At 49.2% G+C, this 17,579-nt stretch overlaps 1 protein-coding gene across 11 annotated transcripts in view; it reads left to right on the top strand.

The window, feature by feature from the left end:
- The window catches only part of LOC144158922 (uncharacterized), a 233,401-nt gene that overhangs the window by 191,278 nt on the left and 24,544 nt on the right, over positions 1 to 17,579 (top strand). For 10 of the 11 annotated variants that reach the window (XM_077690120.1, XM_077690114.1, XM_077690123.1 and 7 more), the window contains 3 exons: positions 14,373 to 14,467; positions 16,093 to 16,293; positions 17,130 to 17,387. In XM_077690120.1, coding sequence (XP_077546246.1) covers positions 16,216 to 16,293; positions 17,130 to 17,387 — 336 coding nt within the window. In that variant the 5' untranslated portion in view covers positions 14,373 to 14,467; positions 16,093 to 16,215. Of the gene's footprint in view, positions 1 to 5,698; positions 6,085 to 14,372; positions 14,468 to 16,092; positions 16,294 to 17,129; positions 17,388 to 17,579 lie in introns of those variants that run through there. The other variant, XM_077690119.1, reaches the window with a different exon arrangement.

The raw sequence follows: 17,579 nt of genomic DNA, 5'->3' as shown, positions 1-17,579 counted from the left end.
TAAACACACAGGGAAGTTGCCCTCTCGGGTTTTAACCGATTGCGTGAGATAAGTGCTTTTCTCAAGCTCGAAGTTTAAGACCACTCTACGCGATTACTGTGTGCGGAGTACTTGGTTGCTGTAAACATGCACGGAAACCGGATAGGGCTGTCAATCGGGACGTTTCCTTTGACCCTTTGCTGCTCGGATATTTTTTTAGGAAGTGTTAGGTAGGGTTTGGAAGACGAGGATTGAAATGTGCAATGTCCTGGACGCCCGCATCAGACTAGCATGGTGATTATGATGATGATGGTGAATAATCGTGAGCCCATTTTCTCGATGTCGTTGCGAACTTTGCGGTATCGTGGAAAACCTTCGCCCTAATCTGACGTCAGCCATTTGACGCATACGCTCAATTGTTGCTGTTGAAAACGTTTATTTAGAACAGAGGGGAAGGAACTTCGGGCAAAAAAATTGGACGTTGATTACGATACTCCCTAATGTGATAGTTGGGCGCAGCAGCAGTGCGCTGAGGCAGCACTCACTCGTGGGTTCTCTCGACGGCAGCGATGATGAGCCTCTGCGTCGGCGGCGGGAAGTGCGTCTCAAGAAGGGACCGCAAACTGCGTCTTAAGCGAACGCACATTATGGTCACGCGCACGCCCTCCTCACGCTTTCGCCAAGCGTCGCCCTCTCGAGCGCCTCGTGCGGGCACAGCACACTGCCCTCTCCCCTGCACCACCGCAAACTTTGGGAGAGCGCTGATTCGCGCCGCCACGGCGAACCGCCCTTCCATCCCCATTTCGCGAGACTCTCCTCCTTTGCTTTCTTTTGTCATTCGCCTTTTCTTTCACTCGTCGGTCTTGTCATCGTTCACTCGGTAACGACGACGGCGATGCGGCTCAGCCCAGATACGGCCGCCAAAGGGCAGCGCTCTAAAAGCGGCTCAATGGGCGGCCTTTCCTATTCCGGTAGGCCGCGAGCCGTGCTGCAGTCTTCGCTCGGAAAATCAGGGCTTTCTGTTCTTCGGGCCGTCTGCAGCGCAGCACGCGCTTCTAAGGCTCAGGAGAGATGGAGAGAGGGGCAGGGAGGGAGGAGGGGAGATTGGACGGAGATGTCCGAACCAGCGTCATTCATATGCTCATCGGCCTTAGTGAGGTTCATCCACTACCTAACCGATTCTACCGAAATTTTTAGGCCTGTTTTTTTCTCCGTTGTGCAAGTGCAGGCCCAAACGTAGAGGGCGCTGGCGCTCCTGAACCGAGTTCGGCCTCTTTCGTGTAACCGGTTCTAAGTAATGTACGCCATCCCTTGCGTCAGGCTGTGTTTTTGCTGCACGGAGGCGAAAACGGGCTTCTGGGCTGTTCTATTCTGCACAGAAAAATAGCGTGGACCGGTTGAGGTTGTAAAGCAGTATAGCGGAGGCTTTAGTTGTGTATACGACGGTAAGTTGCACGTTTCTGCACTACTGCGTCAGTTATTTGTCGCCGTGCAACTGAGCGCCGCTCGTTTCCGGTTACGACTTCATCTCTTTACATACTCATCACTGACTATCCTTCGTCTTCTAAGGGTCGTAACGCCGGGTTTGGTCACAGTCTTTCGCCAGAGTCCCTCAAAAGCATTGAAGGACTCTGCTTTCGCTTACCGACCCGGCATTCGAATACGGCGGTGTGAGCGCAACGGTCTGCCATCTCCTACCATCGGGCCTACAATATATAGAACACACCAGGAGAGTAAAAATATGAAAAAGTAGTCGCTTGTTTTGTTCATTTGTTGAGACGACTTAAAGGAGCCATGAAGAGAAAATACAACTTCGTTTAATTTGAAAGAACTAGGATTCAGCTCTATTACAGCCACAAAAGATGTTTTTTAACGAAAAAAAAAGCAAGAAGTAATTAAAAACTTTCAAATTTTGCGCCACGTGACGTGTTATGAGCAAGAATGACGTCATACGGGCCAACAATAAAACATAATTTTCACTGCGTTAACTGCACGTTAGCATTCAAGTGATGCAGTCAAATGGAGCTACAGGCCCCATTACAGACGTCCAGTCATGCGTCGTCGCGACAGGTCAGTTAGGCGGCCGCCAATCGCACAAACAAGGTTCCGTGACGTCATAGAAAAGTTGCGGGAAATTGGCTAGGGGGTCGCGACTGCTTCACACGTTTTCTTTAATATCTCCGTTATTTGTTCAAAGATTGCGATGACATTGGTATCATTGTTATCGGGACTGAGCAGTCTTTCTAATAAATCCAACTTGTATTTTGTCTTCATGGCTCCTTTAAGCGTTGCAGAGGATTATCAGCCTGCTCGCATAAAATGAGAGCACGGAAGCGTTTATTTTGGCTGGGTTCGTCAACAAGACTTCTGCCGATGTCCACTATAGCCTGTAAGCCTAGAGAGAGAGAGAGGGAGAGAATAAACTTTATTGAAAAAAATAAATCGGAGCCTTTTGGGTGGCTTCGTTACTCCAGGACACCTTGAGCTCGGGCCGCGTCCGCAGTCCTCTCGACCAACTGACGCGACATCAGACTCACTGCAGCTACTCGTTGCAGGATCGCTACGGATGCTGCGGCGACATTGCGTTCACAGAAGCTGAAGACCTAGTGAGACTGCGGCCGACACTTGTGATGCATGCGCGGTGGAACGCGTAGCAGGCAGGGATATAATTAAGCGCCGAGTTTTTCTTCAGTGCTTTATTTTTTCTGTTTCATGCGGCGCTGTGGGATGTGCCCTCAGGCGGCGAAGGTTAGCTGATTTGCGTACGCCGGCAGGTTGCGCGTTTTCGCCAGCCTATAGTCAAGCCAAAAAGGGAGCCCTGCCATTCATATGGTGGCGGGTTGCCCGGCGAGGCAGTTTGACTTTCTTTGGGTTGCGCAGATTCGCGAAACGAAACACGACTGACGAAGGTGCGCCCCGGAGGAGTGCGCGAAACTGCGGCGTCTTCGGACCGGCGATGGCCGCGTGATTTGCGGCGGGAGCGGCTGTGTCGCGTTCGGCGCCTCCCTCTCCCCCCCCCCCCTCCCCATCTCCCGCGTTTCTGCTGCGACTGCGCCGCGCTCTCTCCCCCTTTCGCGGCTCTAATGCAGCGCCGGCACCACACTCTTTCCACTGTCTATCCCTTCCTGGATTTTTTTTTTTGTACACACATTTTTCTGCTCGGATACCCTGCTGGCAACGCATGCGGCGGATGCTTACAGGGGATGTAAAATAACACATCAGCAAGCCTCTCTTGCGTCCAAAGGTTCGAAGCGCACTTCGCAGCAGCATTTTCGCGCTCTTTTTGATTTCGCTATCCACCTTCTCTGGTGCATTGTTCGTCCTCCCGAATTGCTGTTTCTGTCCCTCTCTTCCCATACCGCGTTGCTCTTTATTTACTGCAGGTCCGTCGCCTCCAACGCTTACTGCAGACGTGGCAGTGTTTGTGCTTTTCGCCCGATTCTTATTCAAAGCCCGCCTATCAAAAGAAAAAAAAGAGAGCCAGATAGAGGAGGATAGATGTGCACATGCAAGGAACAGCACTCGGAGGACTGGGCCGCAGGCGTCAGAGGAGAGGCTCTAATCATCTTGACGTCATCGTGAGGCTTTTACATGTCCTGGTTTGGTGGGTTTCGGACGTCATCGGTGCTGAATTGGCTCCGACGCGTCGCTGTAGCAATCTCAAAGGGCTGTTGAACCCGCGTGGGTCTTCTCTGCGGGGCGACGCGCGTTATCGCCTGTTGCTTTTGTTTCAAGGCGATCCTGGGAGGGAACGGAAGAGAGAAAAAAAAGGAGAAACGAGCTCAGCTGGCACTGTGTGACACTTCGCGTGCATCTCGCTTTTAATTCGTGCTGTCGCAATTGCTTTAGGAAGAGAAAAAGAAAAGTCATTCGCTAGTATAAACGAGGTTTTTTTTTGTTTTTTTTTAACCGCGTGAGCGAATGTTAGTTATATGGTGGTTGTTGGCATTTTCCCGCTGTAAGCACGCGGAACTCCGTCGGCGAACTAGATACGTGGCCACCTGTACAGCTCAAGTTTAGTATACAGATTGTCATGATGGTGCAATATCTGAAATGTCTGAAAACGGGATTACGGAGCGGTCGCGAAGTGCGACACTGCCATGAAACCTCTCTCTATTGACCTCTCACTATTCACAGGTTCTATTCAACGTTATGTTAAATGTTTGAATATTCCATTCTAAGCACTATGTCTTGCGTGTCTTTTGTTGCGTGCTTGAGAATACCTTTTGGTTATTACCCTCTAGGCTGAATTGTAGGGGGGCGGAGGTTTTGTCAGGCATTCCGCCTATATCTCTGCCCGCCTCACGGATAGCACCAGTGGAAACAATTCTGAATTGAAAAAAAAAAAATAGATACACAGTGGCAAATGCTGCAGGAGAAAGTTAGGTGTCACTGCATATTCAAAAAAGAAATTGCAGAAACATACGCTGGAAAGCAGAACGGAACGATTAAATTGCGCGGTAAACAACACAGCATCAGTTTGACACTTTCGCGGGAAAAGCGTGACATCTCGCACACAATCTGAATGGGAAAAACAAACTTAAGGTGGTGATCAGACAACTTTCCTAGCGGGACGGAGGGCGTAAGCTGCAAGAAAAATTAAGGTTCGATACAAAATGCGTTTCGTGTTAAAAATGAATGGGCAGTGGCGAGATCACGATGCGAGTGCTTAGGGGATGCGAGATTGATGGTATTCTCGATATTGTAATGGAAGCCTTTCTGCAATTTTATGGCTGCACACTTCGGTGCCAGTTGAGTTTAATTCAGTTTATTTTTTTTTATTAGAAAATGCGCAGTGCACGAAAAGCACTATAAAGAAATGGGTCACAGAGATTTACATTATAATTGTATTTCTTGGGATTCAGTGCGCTGATGAGAAAAAAATTCGGGCACTATAGTGAACTATAAGTAATCAGAAGAACTTATGGATGTTTACGGAAAAATAACAGTAAACAAAATATTATGTACAATACTTGTAAAAGCGGCAAAACACTGTCAATAAGGTGCGAAAACGTTTTCATGATGAACGTATTATGTACAGTTTTTTTTTTAATTCAGTATCTCCAATTTTAACAAAGTAGGTAGGTAGGCACGATATAGACAGTGTGTAGACGGGAGGTTAAATGGAGTGTGATTGTGAAGATACGAACGACCGCAGTAATGTTTTAAAGCGTGGACAGCATGACGCAGTTTTATACCGTGAGGGGCGAAGTGTCCCAGAATTTTTTGGTAGCGAACCGCAGGGTCTGTCAGCCGCAAGTTTTCGAGCATTTTTGGCAGCAAGAAGTTATTATGTTGCGAAAACCGCGTGATGAATTGACCGGTACCAATTATATATAACAAACTCTACAGTTTGCTGCAATTAATCTTTGTCCGCGAACGCTTGCTATAGTTTCCGGCTACGCGCAGTTGCGACCTCTGTTAAGACAATACGAGTGCGTTTTCGCCGGGTACCTCTAGCGCGATCAAAAAAAAAAAAAGTTCCTTGGTTCTACTCCGGGACATTCCGTGCTGTCGAAGCATTAGGGCATTACGTGTAGCGTAACCTTGGCAGTTTATAGGTGTAACGTGCACCCGAATGCTTTCACGGATCAGTGTCCCGCAACTTCGCGTCTTGCTCCATGTCTGGTGACACAGCACATCTGCGTTTTCATTTTTTTTTTGTTTTTTTTTTTTGCGCGCGCGGGTGTTTTGTTCTGTTTTCGTTTTCCTGCCGGCGACGACTCGTGCACCGCTGAGCAGAAAGGTCGTCGGTGGTACGTACAAGCAGAGGAGACAACGGTATCGCCGTAGCCGTCCGCGTGGTCTAAGCGAAGTGGACGAGGCGTTGATCCTGTCATTGTTTGTGATCGGCCTGGTTGACTGTACGCGCCGATAAACAGATAACGGGCTATACCCTTGCCCGCCTCGTCAAGCCGGTGCGCTTGGAGCGGCCAAGAAAGTTCACCGTTTCTCTTTTCTTCGTGTGCAACGACGCGTGCGTATGATATTTTTTAACCGATGACGGCCACTGCCGCGCCTTGATCCTTGGCGGTGTCCACAGGCGTTGTTGCGTGTGCATGCGATTCGATCACCGCATCCTTGGAACATCCCTGCCTTCCTAAAGTGCGTATGCCCTGCATGCATATGATCGCAGTGTCGTCAGCGCCACGCATCATTTTAGCCGTGTGACGACGATCGTTTATTGTGGTTCCACTCATTACCTAGCACACCAGCGTTGACGGCAGTAGGCGGTAATCTACTGCGGCTACGGATGACGGAAGGATTGTGACTTTCAGCTCCTGGAAGCTGCTGCCAGGCGCCGTTATCCGCTAACCGGCGGTTGCGTTGGCTGTCGCCGGTTGCGCCATTTTATGATTGTCGCGCGGCGTGATAAACGCGGGAGAATTACCTGCGCGCGGCGTTCTAAAAAGGCGCGTCTCTAAGCGCGAACGTAACCCAGCTTCGTTCGATTTTGCTGGGAAAAGGTTCAAGTATGACTCACGTTCGCCGTTCGCCAAAGAAGAGAGGAGGTCTGGCTTCCGCTGACTCCGCAAGGTGCTACACGCCTGATGGACGTACGTACGTGCGAGTGAGGCGCTTGCGAGAACGGTGCTTGTCGTGCGCACGGAGCTGCAAGCGACGCGCGCCGCCGCGTTAGGATTGGTTCGGTTATCGCGTTGTTTGCGCTTCTCGGCCAATCGGCGAACTTCTAGCCCCCTAATCACCCGGGTACCGTTATCACTGAGCGGCGGTCGGGCGTAACGCTCTCACAATCTGAGGCCAGGCACGTTAGGTGAATCAATTTGTTTGTTAGAGCGAGATTGCTATTCGCGAGGCTGCCGCGGTGATCCGTTGCTATGGCTTTGCACTTTTTGGTGGCACTTTTTTGACGCAGGTGCATGTAACCGAAATAAATAATGGCGCAAACTTTTCCTGAACACTTGCTCTTTAAGGACGCAAAGCTAAGCTGTCACAGATTGTGGAAAACGATATTTCACCACAGGCTAAAGTCTGTGTTTCACTTTCGTTTTAAAATGTTTCTCCTAGCGGCGCAAGTGCAGTCAGAAGGTGTAAATGGGTGAAGGCTATACCAGCGCGTATTATACAAAACATCCAGCGACAAAAGTAAGATATCAGAGAGTTTTAGCAGTCCGTCTGTTCCGTCGTGTACCGGGACCCGACTGCGCCTGCGCGCGCGGACATGGCGAAGGCCGGCCCGCGGAACTAGTCCCCCTACCGTGACGAATGCACAAGTGCCCAGACGGGTCCCGGTCAACACGGTACGCCGGTACAACACGAAGCATACGGGGTGCTAAAACTCTCTGTCAGCGCTCTTGGCTGAGTCGCCTGGACGCAACTGCCAAATTTAAGGGCTCTCGGGCTGTCAACGTCACGTGCCGTCGTCGTTTCATGAAGTCACGGTATTAAAGCACCGGGACGCGTATAGGCGTTTCCTAGTCAACACTGCCAAGCGACGTGTGGCACCATCTAGGGGCATATTTGAAGCTATGTCCACGTGCATGTGGCCCTCAATTTAATCGCTGAGAACCGCTTGGTCTCGTAGTGTAGTGGTAAGCTTCTCCCACGCAACCTCACTCACGTGCAGCCAAAGGGAGAAATCCAAACCGCCAAAGTCCAAAGCCAAAGTCCACTTGAACTAAGCCAAAGTCCAAAGCCAACCTCCCACCCCGCGCCACCGAAGTCCAAAGCCGAAGGCCAAGTGTAGTGATCACTGTAGTGATCACAAGCCCTAAAATACAACCATTATAGCGTATTTCTGACTCCTGCATCTCTTCTCTGCATACAACTTTCGGATACAGTGTTTAAGAAGGTGTTATTGTTGCTTTTCATCATCTCATCGCTGAGTGGGCCACTTGGTTACTTCAGAGTTCGCAAAATGCATTTGAGCGAAGTGAAGTAGCATTTTTTACGCGCATACTTGCGCAGAAAGTTACCGCGCATCCAATAAGATGCTCGTTGTACATTTTCCTTATCTTGATATTCAAACATAACACCTGGTGCAACTTATACTTCTCACAAGTAATTCCATAGAAAATAAGTTAGGGAAGAATTTCTTAGTGAGGAAACGCTAGTCGGACGTCCTGCATGAAGAATTTGGCAGGATTTGTGGTTTGTTTCAAATGCAACATTTCAAATTTTCATTTCATCTCTTTCAAAGGTAGTTAAAACTATACTAATACTTGTCGCGAACAATAAAACACACATGCTGTCCAGTAATGTGAGTCGCTCGGGGTGTTTAGCAGCTGAAAAAGCTTACATTCAGGGAAAGAAAACCATAAGCGCTTTTCGCCAGGTATTGTTTGGTGTAGTCGTACTGGTATTTAACACCAGTAGCCACCAAATCTCACCGAAATTTACTATCTGGTGCCGGATTACACCAACTGGCGACGTTGCCGTGTTGCTGCTGCACCTCTCTCGTGCTGCGAAAACGTGCCCCGACGGAAAGGCATCCGCGTCTCTTCCGTATAATCGGTTATGGGCCTCGTGCACTGCAGTTTCAAATAAACATGTGGCGCCACCTGGGAGCGGCGGCGGAATTTTTTCTTTAAGAACAAAATAAACATATACAGCAGTTCGCTACGCGGCTTAATATAAACAACAACCGTAAAATAAGTATACAACTATTACCACGTTTTTTTTAATTCACAATTGTTGTAATAATAGAAATATTACGCTGACGAGTTGTGCGGGAATACAAGCCGAAATAATTTCGAAAGCGCCCCTTCTCCAATACAAGCAGACGACAGTACACGGATCAGCTGCCTGCGACGCCGACGTTCCCAAAGCACGTAGTACCCGAAAAGAAATAAAAAGAACAGATCCATAAATGCATTTGCGTATGTGCACGCTACTTGGCGTAAGACCGCTGCAAAAAAAAAAAATGCCGTGTATCCAGTGCATATTTTTGTAGCGCCTCAAATAGCCTTAGGTGTACACGCATCTGTGCACGCATCAGAAAATACATGGGAAAACCCGCGGACATGCATGCTTGAATTGTACGTAGTCATACCAGCAAAATATGAAGCTTTAAAATGAAAACAGAAACGTAAATATTCACGCTACACTGCGACACAACCGTAAACAGATGGACACACACCAGCCACAATTCGGAGACTCGCATCTACACTTTTATTGAAAGGACTCTCAAATATCTCAAACATGTACAACTTGTAGTTTGCGTTTGAAAAACGAGTTGAAGTGGGGCTTGTTGCGCAAAATATTTTTGCTGACAAAGATAACTTGCAGCGTAGTCACACAAACATCACGTACAACTGTCAGCTTTGAAACAATCTCCATTATTCAAAATGGTCTTATTTTATCAAGGTCACTCCGAATGCGAGAGGAATCATTCGTGCACAATTAAAGCTCCTGTTGTGCGATCTACCATATCTGTGCCCGTGTCTATGTCGAGCGATAAACAAGGTAAATAAACGTTCAGAGGCTTTCATGAAAGCCTCGTCTCGCGCATCTACGTCCAAAATTATTCGCATATTAAGTACGCATATATAAACCTATGAAAGCACTTCAAAAAGCATCGCGATATTTTTATGAGCCCATCCAATGAACTCATCGTAGTTTCAGCAGTTTGAGGTAGAGTTTACTCAAGCAGTTGGCATTTTCAAATACCTGCCTCTACAAACCTTAATCTTCGGGCTCTTGAAGCCGCTTATCCTTGGTGTCGCAATGTATACACACAAACCTTTCGCCGCGATTTCACACACACAACACATCAAATCACTTCCCGACATGTACATACAAGGCACAGGGGAATGTACACACGGGAGAAATTCGCTTCTGCAAGCACCATGAAGTCGCGTAGTCGGTCTTCTCCTCACAATAAGCTTTCCGCCAACTGCTTGGTTATGCCAGCAGTTATAACCCAGCCGTTCTGATCTAAGGCTAAATAAATCAAATCCACCAAAGCGACCACCGCAACGAAGGCGTTGCTGGCGTCGTTGGGACGTTATGCCGTTATTTCATGCTCTTCGGGGGCCGGCGGCCCCACAAAAAATTTTCCACTGGTGGAGCCAGCGATCACACCCTCCCTCACACATACATTATCGCTTCCGGGAGGCGATGCACACACAGACGCACACTCCTGCACTCCTCTCGTTCTCTTGTTAACATCGCGGGCTTCCGTCTTTTTATTTTTATCTTTTATTTGGGCGGCGCTGCTCGGTGTTCAGTGGAAGCCGTTGCGAAATGACAGTGTGAGCACGCGCTGCGCGGAGACAAAACCGCGCTTGTTTAAAACTGGTTTTATGTGATGCATCGATTTCCTGTCGCCTTTGTGAACCATATACCATATTCTATTTAATAAAGTACCGTTTGGCTGTTCGTATCGCATGGCAACAGAATAGCGGTCATTCCTTCTTTCTCTTCTAATAATCGTACTGCGCGGAATACTATCTTCCGGACGTCGTTTGCTTACGGACTTCAGAAATTATGCCTCCGTTGCCCGCAAGATGGCGCTGAACACAGCGCATCAGTGGCGCCACCATACAAGCGCACGAGGCCCATACGGAAGAGAGTCCGAATTTGGTCGGGCAGCGACGTTTTTACGGAAGCCCTTCCGATAGGGCCAGTTTTTGCAGCCCGGGGAGACAGGAAAAGGGCTGTACCGTTAAAACGCGCCTTCGCACGCTTCGTACGTCATTCTTCCGCGGGCGCAGCAACATGGCTGCGACCCGTTACGTCACGGACACGGTTGGGTGTCGTCTGCTAGCACTGGGGTTCTCGCCAGGTCTGCATTCATTCACTGCCGGATTAGGGCTAGTATCTCCCCATACCAGACAGTAACGGCAGAGGGGAGGTGATAGAGAGGGAGAGGAGAACTAATGGTTTTAGGGCCCCGGGTTTTGCGTGTCTTTTTGTTTGATATGCGTCGCGCTGCCGCCCCATCTTCTTTCTTGCGTGCCGGTTTTTTTTTTTTTTCTAATTCCTTCGAGTTTTGAACGTTTTTGAGCATTCGCGGCACGACTGTTCTTCGACCCGCTCGCGTCCTTTTTTTTTTCTTCTTTCTTTCTTTATATCCGCGTAACGACGCCGTTAATATGAAAGACGGTGCGCGCCCGGCGACCCCTTCTGAATTCATATATTCTTCAGCTATTATGTTGCAAGCGGACGACCATTGCTCTTGGCGTGTATGCACGGGTGCGGTAGCGCTTTTCTCGTTATTTTTTTTCGCTCGAGCTTTTTCCCGCTTCCCCTTCTCATCCCTTCTCTATCTCCCCCAATTTCTTAAATCGTTGTTTATGGCCCCGCATGCCCGTTTCTTCCTGTTCTTATTCCCTCGTCCTATTTTGCTTTGTTTTCTTTTAATTAAGTTTCTTAGTTGTCTTTTCTTACATACCTACTTCTCTCCTTTTTTTTTCCCCGGGTGCTTGTGGGTGCGTGCCAGGATTTATGGAGTCTTACTCTGCTGCCTCCCATTTTTTTTTTTTTCGCCGGTAGTTCTATTCCCAGTTCCCATCATTCTCGTTTGCGTTTTCTTTGTTTTTCCTTGCCCCTATTTTCTGCCTTGCGTTTGTGATTAGTACGGAACCCGCCTTCCACTAAGAGGTTCTTCGCCCTGTTTTTTTTTTTTTTTTTCCATCCCCGTGCTTCCTTTTCCGTGTCTTAAACTTGCTGTTATTATTTTAACTTCTGTGTTCCGTTTCCCGAGGCAGAATGGCTTGTTTCTGCCGTGTATTCACAATAATACTCGCAACTTATTGATAGCCGTTTCATATTCCTCTCTCGCCTGAATATTTTCGGGCTTTTGAAATGTTTACAACGCCCTGTTCCGCGATGTATGTTCTCTTTCCCTTCTTTGGAGACTCTTCCGCTCAGTCGCGCGCTCGTTCGGTGCATCGTAAATAATTGCGACTACTCTCACGTCTCTTTCGTCCCGTGTTTTGTTTTCTTTATTCCGGACCTGTTGTACTACGTCGGGGATTTATGCCGATGCTGGAGTGCTGGCGTTCGTGCGCGTATACGCGGTTTTTACGTACGTCATAAAATTCTGCGCTGTCGCATATATGCCGCAGTCTCGTAGCAGACGACAGTGAGTGTGGGTCGCGGCCGTTTTTCGCATCGTCTGCGGGGGATTTGTTTGTTTGGGCCTTGTTTTTCAGGCCTGCTTCGGTTCATTTGGCATAAAAAAGCGGCGGAGTGCGAGAGATGCGGAAGTTATTTCGACCGGCGTTGTGTTCTGTTACTGGCGTGGCGATAATCCATCTGCGTTGAGCACAAAGGCTGAGCGGGGCAGCAACTGAACAGACAGAAAGGCGGGAAACGAAATCCTGCCCGCCGTTCATTTCGCTACAACCGCCGCCGAGAGAGAGAGAGAGAGAGAGAGAGCCCCCCGTTTTGCGCCATCGATTTTCTGCGGGTAGCGTGGTTTTCTTCGTGACTATTTCTTATCTTCGACCCGCAGTTTCTTGCGCGCTCCAAATAAGGAGGGGGTCTATATTATATGGAAGAAATTCCGGGTTGAGTGCGCCGTACCGGGCGCGCCGGGGAGGGGGGTTGCGGTGCGTTGAACGTTGGGTGCAGTTAAGTACGATGAAGGATGGCATGCTGCGATCGCTGGCGGGGCTCCGCCGCCGTTGTGGAAGACGGAAGAACGAAATGTGGAAATAAACCACTATACGTCTTGTCTGCCTTCTGTTTGTTTGTTTTTTCTTCTCCTTTTTTCTCCGAAGTCCGGACCCCGGCTTTCGTTCTTTTCCGCCCGGGCGGGGCGTTTTGAGGGCGGGCTGGTAAGTGAATTGGGTTGGCGTTCGGGCGAAATGCTTCCGCGACTAGAGGTTCTGTATTATTCGTTTCGGAATTGACGCTCTCTCTCTCTCTCTCTCTCTCTCTCTCTCTCTCTCTCTCTCTCTCTCTCTCTCTCTCTCTCTCTCTCTCTCTCTCTCTCTCTCTCTCTCTCTCTCTCTGCATTACTTGTTCTGAAAATGGTCATGACAGTGGGCCAATAACATTGTTTCGTTCTCAACCGAAATTGCAGCTTGTGTTGAATGCTCCATCCATCAAATGAACATGCGAACAAGTTATATTGTAAGGTAGTTATGTTTTATGTCATTTCCCCTGAGATTAACGACACTTTGTCTAATCGGATTTGCCGCCCCGAGGAAGCACAAAGAAATACCTGTGTTTCCTTTTTGAGCACATTGTGCGGAAGCTATTTGTCTGGCAAAACGAGCTGTAACTACCTCTAAACTAACCGTACATGATAAAGTTAGCACCGCATGCCTTCAGCGCTGCTAACAAGCGCTGCCAGCAAGCATAAGAGAACAATGCGATATTCATGCGCCGATATGATGAATAGGGAGAGTCGGATGGCGGCAGCATAAAAATGAGAAAGCCGAGCAGGTCGGTGGTCCAGCTTTTCTCGGAATTTGGATTGTTACGTTGGCGTATGTTGAGGGTCAGAAACTTGCTTGCATTGTTTACTGTGCCTTGGATATCGTAAGTTGTTGTAACAGAAACAGCGTTCTGCTTTAGAACTTTCGTAACGTTCTTCTGCCAAGTGTTTGCTTTGGTCGGACTGTTGCTATGTCCATGCCTGAAGCACGTTGTTGCCTGGACCCAACAGATCTTCTTTTCACTCTGCATTTATTGTTGCTGTTATTATTACTATTAATGTGTGTGCATCACTTGCACAATACTTGGCTCATTTGGCAAGAAGAGTGACATCCTGAAATCCCCGTGGCAAGGACCTGTCATCAAAATTCCTGTTGGCTGCGTGTAGCCCCGAATCCCTCATCAAAAGTCCCATTCACCTCCAAGGTCTCATTTCATTTCCTAAACAGTACAGCCCTGGCACTTCCTGGAAGCACTTAGCGCCATCTACTGGTTCGTTTTGAACACTAGCTACAGCGTGACATTGTACGAACTGCCAAACACTGCTCTGTTTGACTGCTGTGGCTTAGAGGTACAGTCTCTGGTTGTAGTTGTAATTTCTCATGTTCGAGCTTAGCCAAACCAAGTGTTTTTGAAATCGTTTCTTCAAATGCAAATGTATTCTAAATCAGGAGCATGCATTTTTTTTGTAAAAAATGGCAATTTGCTATTTACACAGGCACTGTAGGTGCAGTTGGCAGCTTAAATTTGGTTCTTTGCATTATGCCTGGTGTGGCAGTTGTGTACTGTTGGCGAAATGGGATGTTGGTTTCGATCGTGTGGAGCTTCCCCCTGGTGTGTTTATTGGTGAAGAGCTCATTTTGAAGCTCAGGTAATGGTCAGCCAACAGAATCATGCCAAGCTGTGGGAACTTGTGCACCCATTCCCGTTGCCTTCGTAGAATTCATTCCTGCCCCTGTCTAAGGTTGGGAATGTAAAGTGTGTGTTGTTCCCCAGGGATGTGTCCTTAACCCTCTTCTATTTCTCTTCTTCTCTCCCCTCAGAGTGGAAGAGAGGAAAGATGAGCTGCCGGCAGCGGTTGGTCAGCGGTCCGAGTCCAACTTGGCAAGCCTGCAGTTGGACGACCGGCTGCCGGGAGGTGAGTTATAGTCTGGCTGGGCGGGATGGTGACTGTGTTGTTCCACCCCTGGGAGTGCGTCCAATAAGTGTGGCCTAAAGCACGAGCGCGTGCGCGCGCCCACGCACACACTGCTTTCTGTGTCCCCAATCTTTCAGTGTCAGTGCCAGTAGGTTGGCTTTTACCGCATGGCCCGAGACCTGTGCAAATGTGTAATGCTCAGAAGACCTCCATTAAACTCGTATATGTGTGTGTAATGTATGGATGCAAAAGTCATTAGCTTTTTGCCATCAGACGATGTCTCAATGTCGTCCCATGAGCTGGTAGTCTGCCATCACGTTTCAATAGTTCACAAGCACTCTGCAGAGTTTCTGTGGCTGAGGTCTGCAAGTATGGTTCATCTTGGTGAGAGTCTTCACCAAGTGTAACAACGAAATATGTGTTTGTAGCCTAGAAACTTTTCTTTTTTCTCCAAACGTGCCTGCCAAAAAACGAGGGGAACCTTGTGGGGACTTTCCAAATTCGCTTGTAATGTGCTTTCAGCACTTCATAACTGCACTTCTCAGAAAGATACTAAGTCAAGCAGTTTTCATTCGCTTTTTCTGCTAGAGATTCTGTATATTGTATAAACGTTCAGGCAATGACTTGGGTATGCAGTACCTAGGAGCTTCCGACTAGAAGTCAGCAACGCAGCAACATGTTCAGTACACAACAATTAATTTCAAAGGGAGGCTTAGTGTAGCGGAGACAGGGACAGTGACTGGACAGTATGAGTACCTGTACCGTTTCATGATTCTCTGTCGGAGACTGGAGTGTGCTGCTCGTCAGGGACAAAGATAGTGGCCGGACGGGATAAGGACAGGGGTGGGGGGGAATGGTTGGAGTGAGTAAATATCCTTGACCCTACTGTGCCGAGCCTTCTGCAATTGCAACCCATCTAAACAAAAAAAAATAATGCCGTTCCCTTCAATGTGAAAGCTGTCGGAAGTGCAGAGCAGTGATTCGCCATAATGGGCTGTGGCGCCGTTATCCGTTCACTGCTACCATCCAATGCAATTCAAATTTCCCGCCTTCGCAGTGCTCGTGTGCCCCCGGCCTGAAACTGCGCCAGCGGGCGTTCTGTTCCATTTGTGCTTGCTTTTCCTCCTCGCATGTGCCGCGTTGCAATGCCACTTTTTTTTTTCACTTACTGTCGCAAAAACCACCCTAATGAGCGGTTCCTAACAGAATGAACACGGGCGCTGCTGGTTGGTTTTGTATTTGCCTCAAATGTACCTGTGGTTTTCTTTGCGCTAAACAATGGGGAGATGTATGACCAGCGCCAGCGGTTCACGAGTTTCGGACGCTTATGACTACATAAACCGCTCGTCTTTCAAAGCCTCTGGGTTACGCCGCGACAACGGAACACCGTGTGGCTCTACTAGGGTCCAGCGAGTGAGCTACAGACGACAAGGCGAGCCCCTAAAGTTCCCTGCACTTAATAGAATGTTTTACTAAAGCGACAGTTAGTCTGGTTCCTTCACACTGGCCGATCCTGCAATCCTCATGTTACCATTCGGAACTGGGGACGTACCATGCAGAGTTCGAGCGATAGGACTACGTTGTCTGATGTGTCCAGGGTATTGATCTCTGTGCACTGTGTGCAGGATGCCCTGTAGGAGGGCCCGGATCCGGGGACGCGGCACAGGCATTGGTTGGTGTTGGCAGCAGCAGGAACCGGAGGAGGAAGAGCAGCAGGAGCAGTGGCGAGTAGCCAGAGGACGAGCAGGATGGCGGGCATCCTGTTCACCATTGAGCAGATAGAGCTGATCCGCAGGCTCCGGGCCTCGGGCATCACCCGCGACCAGGTGAGCACCCCGCCTGCCACCCTTCTCCGCGGCTGAGTGTGCGCTTGAAACAAGGCGCGTATTTGTACGTGTGTCTGCCTGTTGTGGAAACCTGCTTCTCTAATTGAGGAGGAGCAGGGTCTCAACTAGTTGCACTGGAGTGTGCCTGTAGCCTCCACCTAGTGTCGTAACACCGGACCACCATCACCCTCCAGGCATTCCAACCGAACACCCTCGTCACTTCGGCACGTCTCTAACTCTACCGTTATCGCTCAGACCCATCCTGTCTCAGCTGCCCCTGTTGAGCCCATCCTTTTCTCCTGTCCCGCCGCCAAACAGTCCCCGCATTACCCTAACCTCCCTCTTCCTGACTAGCGGGTGTGGTTGTTATCAGCAGCCCTTGTTGACCAGCTGACCATGTTCCTTCTGCGGGGAGAATAACAATAGGTCTTAGTCTGACTGCAAATTACATCTTTCTCTGTCTCTCGCCAAAGCCTCCTGTGCAGTGAGCAGCTGTTTTTAAATGATTGTCTTGTTCGTCGTGGCAACGAGAAAATTTGCTGTGAAGGCTTCGGGTAGTTGTCATGAGAATGGCGGGGGGCATTTTGGTGGCCATTTGAACTGTGATTCTCAACAAACAGCACTGTCTTGTTCCTATAAAGCAGCCTGTTGCGGAGGAGACTTCTTCAGGAAGAGAAGACACAGGGGTAACTCTGGGCTAGTTCCAGCGCTACTCTTGTGCGCCCTCTCTTCCTTAAGTCTCTTCTGCCGCAGGGTGTTGTTCCATCGTGTTTCTCCGCTCGAGCAGCCAACTCGGCCACACTGATGTGTTGGCCCGTCTCCGTCCCCCTTCCCAGGTGATGCTGGCCTTTGAGCAGCTGGATCGGCTGGACGGAGAGCTGGGCAACACGGGCATGTGCCCCGTGATGCCTGCCCTGATGCCGCGTGGGCGTCACAACTACGGAGGAGCGGGAGGGAACGACACGCACGGAGGAGGAGGAGTGGGGGGAGCAGGGGGAGGGGGGCCGGAGCGGGGCCACAACGGGATGCTATCGTCGTCGTCGTCTTCGGCAGCCGCCGCCAGGGCGTACATGGCCAGCAGGGAACCACCGCAGGTATGGGTGCTTTTCCTGTACTCTTCCCTGCGCAAACCACCACATGCGGCAGTGATTGGCGCCAGTGAGTCCGTATTCATCAAAGCGATATTCATCAACACCATGCTCATCAACACCGATGCGCCCATATCTGGTGCAGGGATTCAGCTTGCTGCAGTTTGTTGCAGACTTGTTTTTGCAAGCTGCTGACGG

This window comes from Haemaphysalis longicornis, unplaced genomic scaffold (assembly GCF_048455015.1).
Source record: "Haemaphysalis longicornis isolate Haplotype H1 unplaced genomic scaffold, Haemaphysalis longicornis Haplotype H1 scaffold_10, whole genome shotgun sequence".
NCBI classification, from domain to species: Eukaryota; Metazoa; Arthropoda; class Arachnida; order Ixodida; family Ixodidae; genus Haemaphysalis; species Haemaphysalis longicornis.
Note: the sequence above shows the minus strand (reverse complement) of the source record. Positions and strands in the feature narration are given on the sequence as shown.